Genomic DNA, 6,415 nt, shown 5'->3' on the forward strand with positions numbered 1-6,415 from the left:
TAATTCATACGGCTCCGCATTCGTCCTAAACGTATGTCCTTGCACTTATCATCGGTTGCAAGTGTTGCAATCGGTTCGCGAGTGAACTTGAGAGTCGTGAACCGCTGGTTACGTTGATCGATTACAACAGTCGCTCGCCGACGTTTTAGCGGCTGACACTTGACATCAGACTATCTGTCAGATTTGTGCGATGACCCTTGAACCTCTTCGAGACCAAACTGTCGTATCGCAAAAGTCACTTCTGGGGTGGGGGGGGGGGACGTTTGAAATAAATAAAAATCTTCCCGTACAAATGAAAGCAACGTAACGTGATAAAAGCAGTCCCGGGTATTCAAGCGACGAATTGAACTTTGTGTACTTGACTTAACGTATACTTTATTAATTAATCTCCACAATGGGGGGTTACTTGCTCACTAATTGGGATATTCGCCTTATGATCATGTCATAAAATAACTGCGCTACGATACATATCAAGCCGCGGTTGTCGCTAAACGTGTACGGAACACGAGGTCGGCTGATCCTCCTTCTCCTCCTCCTCCTCCTCCTTCTCCTCCTCTTCTCGAGGAAGACGGCTCCTTCACGGAGCATCGACCATGTCGCGAGCGGTCGCGCAGGCGGCGGCGGCGGCGTCGGCCGCCACCGCCGCTCCTTGCCTCTCGTCGTCGTTCGCGTGGCAGAGCTTCCTGTGTTTGTGCACGAAGTAGTAACTGGGGAACTTGCAGCCGCAGATCTTGCAAGGGTAATATTGCACGTTCAAGTCCAGCAGCCGGACCTCCCGTCTGCCGGCGCTGACGGTGGTAGCGGCGGCGCGCGCGGCCTCTTGGCGAGGCGCCGAGCCGTTGGCCGCGGCGTCTCCCGCGGTCGACTCGGGGATCATCCTCGTGGGCAGCAAGTGTCGCTTGGCGTGCTTCCTGTAGCAGTACTGCGACTTGAAGGTGTGCTTGCAGTAGCCGCAGGTATAGCAGTTGCCGGCGGCGGCGTTGCTGGCGGCGCCGTTGCTGCTGCCGTCGTTGCTGGAGTCGCTGGGGCTGTGCGCGACGGCGCCTCGCCTCACCGTCGTTGTCGTCGTCATCGTCGTCGTCGTCGTCGTGGTCGTGGTCGTGGCGGTGGCCGTCGGGCCGCCGTTCTCGTCGTTCTCGCTGGACAACTCCTCGCCGTCCGGCTGCTGGCAGTTCCTCGGCTGCAGCGCGCGCGCCTGTGCGCCGATTCCGTACGACGTCGTCGAGTAGTTCTCGTTCAAGACCCGGTGGAAGCGCACCGGGCCGTCGCAGCAGGCGATGTCGTACACCACGGAGAACACGGTGCCCGAGGCCGAGGCGGACGAGCCGGAGACCTCCTTGACGCCGTGCGCTCCTGAGCGCGCACGTCGGCGGGCCGAGCGCGCCCGCTCCGACTGCTCCGACGTGGTGTCTCCTCCGCTGTTGTTGTTGCGGCCGCGGCTCACGGCGTCTTCGCCGGAGGCTGAGGACCTGCGCTGCTGCTGCTGCTGCTGCTGCTGCTGCTGCTCGGTGCAAGACCTGCCGCCGCCTGCCGCGACGACCTGCTGCTGGGCCTCGTGCTCGCGCTCCAACGCGACCGCGGACTTGTGGTTGTGCTGCTGCGACGACACCGTCGTCGCCGTGGGCGAGTGCGTGCACGAGACGCTGCTGGACGCCGCCGGCGAGACGGAGCGCGACGGCGACGACGCCCTCGTCGAGTTGCTCGCGCCGCTCGTCACGGCGAACGCGGTGAACGCCGCCGCGGCCGCGGCCACGAACGGCAGGGCGACCGTCGGCGACACGATCTCCGGGGTCCTGGAACGGGAGCCGAGTCGTTGCCGCTTGCGCTGCTGCGTCGGCGACGACTGCGGCGACTTGCCGGACGACACCTCGCTGACGCTGTAACATTTCAGGTTCCTCTCTCAGTCGGCTCGTTCTCCTCTACTCGAGCTTTCGCCCGAGTACTCTCTCTCTCTCTCTCTCTCTCGCTCTCTCCGCTTCATCGGCGGCCGCTTTTATTTGTTAGATTTCTACACGCTCGTGTATGAAAGGAAGATCCTCTCCTCCCGCCGGCAAGTGGCGACCGAAGTCATTTTGTCGGCGGAACGTCCCTCTTTGATCCGAAAACTTGGACGACGCGGTACCGAGATCGCTGATTCGAGCAACCTTATTCAAGCGACCTTGAGTCGCTAAACTATAAAGGGCCAGGAAATGTGGAATGAAAGAGAGCATCATGGTTAAAACCGTAAAAAATACGAGCGGAGGAACATCCGCGGCGGGGGAAGGGGAGGGCCGATTTCCCGCGCCAGATTTTCAAGAACACACACACACACACACACACACACACTCGCACGCACACTCTGCGCACCTATAATGCGAGCACTGCTCATGCTTGTCCCTCGCGCCGGGCGCGACGACGCTGATGCTGGGCGGCACGGTCGGTTGCAACAGCACCGACGGCGGCATCTGCGGCAGGTGCGACATGGCGACGGAGGCCGGTGCCGGCGCGGTCGGCGGGTAGAGCGGGCTGGTCGGCGGCCAGCAGAGCGGCGGGCCCACCAGCAGTCTGCTCGGGATCGGTCGCAAGATGCTGCCGGTGCCGGGCGGCGACGAGGTCGCCGTCGACGCGGACGTAGGCACCGGCACCGGCATCGGCGTCGGCAGGGCAGGCGGCGCCCTCAGCCTCAGCAGCGCGGCCCTGCACTGCTCGAGGGCGCCCGGCATGTGCAGCAGGTGCGTCGCCAGCAGGACGCTGTACACGTTGTCCAGCGTCACCTCCAGCCGTCCGGTGTACATGTAGTTGAGCAGAGGCGCGAACGCCTCCCCACCTGCCGAGAGAGAGTGATATCGCGCGGGTCAGAGGTTGCGGGTGCGAGGCGCGCCGCGCCGCGACGCGCACCGCCGGATTTTCCGCGCTGCAAGTTGACGCGGGGACTCGAGTGGAACCTTTGCCGCCGCGACCGGCCGATTTCTTTGGTTGATTTAATTTTCTTAACTTTCCTTCGTTCGGTTGTTGATATTTCAGAAAGAACAGAAGGGCCGCGCTATTAGAGCCAGGGTCCACTAGGTTCTCAAACGAGGTTCTCAAACTCTGCTGACGGTTCATTCTCGCGGTTCATCGGAGTGCTGCTTCGGACGACGTGGTGGAAATTGAAGAGAAATTCTCGTAGCCGAGTCTTATTTGGGACGAGCGAATGTTCCACTCGAAGGGACAGTGAAGGTGGTGTGTCTCTCATCACATCGCGAGACCGCGCGAGGGTTTGCAATTTGGCACGAATTTGTACTCTCGCTGACGAAGGGTTGTTGACTAAATGTTGTTGTCATTCACTGTTCGATTTCGGCGCGAATGACGAGTTTGGACGACTCGGCTATGCTACTGCTGCTTTTGGCTGGAACTTTTGGTCTTCAGCGGAAGACTTCGAATATGCGGGGGGTTTCCGTTTCGCGGAATCGGAAACGCGAATTCTTCTACGGCTCGAGATTACGCTCTCGACCGAGTCTCGGCGCGAACGGAAATCGAATCGGCGCGATCAGAGCGGACGAGTTGCGAATGATCGCGACGAGCGGCCGGCGAGAGCGCGCTTCGTTTTCGAAAAGCGCAGTAAAAACACAACGCTCCCCGGGTGTTTGCGAGCCGAGCGGTTCAATTAACGGATTGGATTGGATTGGATAATTATTGGAAAATCCCAATGAAAGAGATTGGAAGTAGCAGCGCCACTGTGCGCGGCACCGATAAAAGTCCGTTAATTATTCAATCTCGCGCTGCGATTGTTATTATTTGAAAGTACTTCGCGGAGATACAGCACAGGTGCAAAATCGGCCGGCGAGACGACACGCGCCCCGAGTGCCGCGTCGGCGATCGGGGTTCGCAGTCGAAGACCGGCGGTGGTGTCCGTCACTAACTCGCTAATCGCGTCGCGAGTAATCAGACGAAAGGAAGAGACAGAGAGAGATAGAGAGAGAGGGGGGGGGGGAGAGACGAGGTAAACAGAAAAGCGCAATGAAATATACGCGTCGCAGAAATCGCTCGTCTGTTCTCGATTCCGTCGGAAACGAAATACTCCATTCGTACAGAGTGAATTTTTTTTGCAAAGAGGACTCTCAAAGAGGCAAAAAGAAAAGAAGAAGAAAAGCGAAACAAGGCACTCGGCACACTACTTGCTTGGAGAATCCCCCGCGGTTCTATTCGTGACCTCTCTCGTGATCTGAACAGCCGATCTCTCGTGATCTGAATTACGAGATCCCCCGACTTCAATCTCGGTCCCTCGATCAGCGTGGAAACCGGCGCGCGTGACGCGCCGCCCGGAGAGCCATATTTACCGACGGACGAGACCGACACGGAGGTGACCGGTTGCGAGCGTTGCGACTGGCCGATCGTCACGGCAGCGACGGCCGCGCAGGCAGGGTCAAAGGGCGAGCAGCTCGCCGATGCCGACGAGCGGCCTCCGCCTCTGCCTCCGCTGCCGCCACCGCCGTCACTTCCGTCGCCGGAGGAAGACGGGATCGTCATGGTCGTGGTGGCCGCCGCGCTCGCCAGTAGAGCCTTCAGGTAGCCGCTGTGGGCCGCGAGCACGCCCTTGTGCGCCACGAACTGGTGCTCGCCCTCGTTACCGACCCGCACCACCGTGTCCGGCGGCGAGAAGGTGTCCTGGAGGCAGGGGTAATTGCTCGTGGCCGCGGTGCCGCCGCCGAACCACGCTCTGTACAAGCCGTACATCCTGCCTGGCACGCTTCTCGCGAAGACGTAGCTCGTCCTGCGGCCGAGGATCTCTTGGTCTTATCGCTTTCCACCAATTCACTTTCGACGTGATACTTCGCCGAAATAGTTCTTCGGCTTTTCCCCTCCGTCGCTCTCCTGCCGCGGCTTCACCGTGCCTTCATCTGGCGACACCAGCGTGTCCTGACTCGCTCCTGCTCGCGCACGCGATGGACGAACGCGTTGCTTCGACTTTACGGTCGGGACCGCTCCGCGGCTGAGGAAGCGCCGGCCGCCAGCCCGTCGTCCACGAAGAGTACACGGTGACGACTAGGTGCCCGTGACGAGTGCGCGGTCATTTTCGCCCCATCAGTCCTTGTACTCCGGCGAGTCGACTTCACCTCTCCGCTCTTCCGCGATCCTTAACCCTTCAATCCCGTCGCTCGCGACGGCGACTCTCCGCAGCCGCGGGCTTGATTGACGGGGGTCGACCCGTCCTCGGGGACGCTTGGCGAAGGTCCCCTTAGCGAACTATGTAGCACTCCTCGCCGAGGTGTTTCAACGAGGCCGCTCAAGTCTCGCGAGTAGACTCGAGTTGACACTGCGACGATCGTCCGTCGGCTCCAACAGTGTCATTAGCTAGACTAATCATCGCTTGTAGCTCGAACGACAGCGGTTTCACGCGAAAGACGCGACTGAGATTCCCGTCGATGTCCACACCGGTGGTGGTGTGCTTCTCACGCCCGACGACGACGACGACGACGACGTCGCGTCGTGTCGTGTCGCATCGTGTTGCTCGCGAATTCACGGCCGAGACGGACGAGAGAGAGACGAGCCGATCTTCGCGGTTCTTCGTGATTTGAACGCCGGAGCGAACCGCCGCCGCCGCCACCGCCACCGCCACCGTCACCGTCACCTCCACCACTGTTATCAGCTGCGCGTAGACGCGCTCGCTTTTTCGAACGCTTCTACCACCTACACCGCGCGTAGGGCCGGCTCAACCCCCCGAGAACCGCCCCCGACGAGAGCAGATTGGCGGCGGTCGCCGCCGTCGCGATCGCACCCGCCGAGCCGCACCTGCGCCCGGCGGCCGCGCGTACAAGAAGGATGCGCTCCTGATCGCGCGGAGACTCCGCGAGGAGGCGAGCGGAGGACGCCGGGCGGTGTGTTTGTTGCGACAGCGGCGGCTCTTGTCAATCGCGCCGGCGATGTTGATCGGCCGCTACTTTGCTTGTAACCTCGAGGACCTCCCTCCCCGAGGGGGATGATGTTATGTACATGGTAATCGTCGCGCGAAATCCGATCGCCGAACAACCGGCAGAATTGCCGATGCCAAATTTTAAGGGCGATGGGGGGGGTGGAGGGTTTGTTCACTCCGAGGGGAACTGCGAAAGGGACATTGCAAGATTTTTCTTTTTTTTTTTTTTTTTTTTTCAAGTATAAGGAAAGTATACTACAAAGTTTCAGACGCGACATTTTGCTATTTTCTTCTCGTTGATTTCTTTTTTTTTTTTGGTCGATCTGCTCGAGCTTCCGCGAGGGGGCTGATTTTGCGGCTTCGACAGCGGCGGGAAATGAAGAAACGTTCTGCGAGACATGCTCGACTCTGTGACGGCGATTTTAGATCGTCGGCCGGACTAATCAGCCTGGTGAAAGAGACTCGTGCAGCGAGCCGTCGTCTGCGCCGCGCTTGCTGATTCGCGATCTCGCGAGTCGATTTTATTTCGCTTCTCTTTGAATA

General features: G+C 60.0%; 1 protein-coding gene across 1 annotated transcript; it reads right to left on the bottom strand.

The window, feature by feature from the left end:
• Nucleotides 1–263: 263 nt before the first annotated feature.
• On the bottom strand, nt 264–6,072 carry LOC112588996 (serine-rich adhesin for platelets). Its single transcript, XM_025300479.1, has 3 exons — nt 4,299–6,072; nt 2,347–2,806; nt 264–1,877 (listed from the first exon to the last, which is right to left on the bottom strand). Exons 1-3 carry the CDS (start codon nt 4,693–4,695, stop codon nt 578–580), a joined length of 2,157 nt encoding a protein of 718 aa, XP_025156264.1. The 5' UTR covers nt 4,696–6,072; the 3' UTR covers nt 264–577.
• Between the last annotated feature and the right edge of the window lie 343 nt (nt 6,073–6,415).

The sequence above is a fragment of the Harpegnathos saltator genome, unplaced genomic scaffold, assembly GCF_003227715.2.
Source record: "Harpegnathos saltator strain DR-91 unplaced genomic scaffold, Hsal_v8.6 scaffold37, whole genome shotgun sequence".
NCBI classification, from domain to species: domain Eukaryota; kingdom Metazoa; phylum Arthropoda; class Insecta; order Hymenoptera; family Formicidae; genus Harpegnathos; species Harpegnathos saltator.

Bases quoted from the DNA above. Each gene is read 5' to 3' on its own strand.
- LOC112588996 (XM_025300479.1), bottom strand. From the start codon at position 4,695: ATGTACGGCTTGTACAGAGCGTGGTTCGGCGGCGGCACCGCGGCCACG. The intron at 2,807-4,298 runs GTAAATATGGCT...CTCTCTCGGCAG, and splicing joins CGTGTCGGTCTCGTCCGTCG to GTGGGGAGGCGTTCGCGCCT. The intron at 1,878-2,346 runs GTGCGCAGAGTG...GAAATGTTACAG, and splicing joins GAGCAGTGCTCGCATTATAG to CGTCAGCGAGGTGTCGTCCG.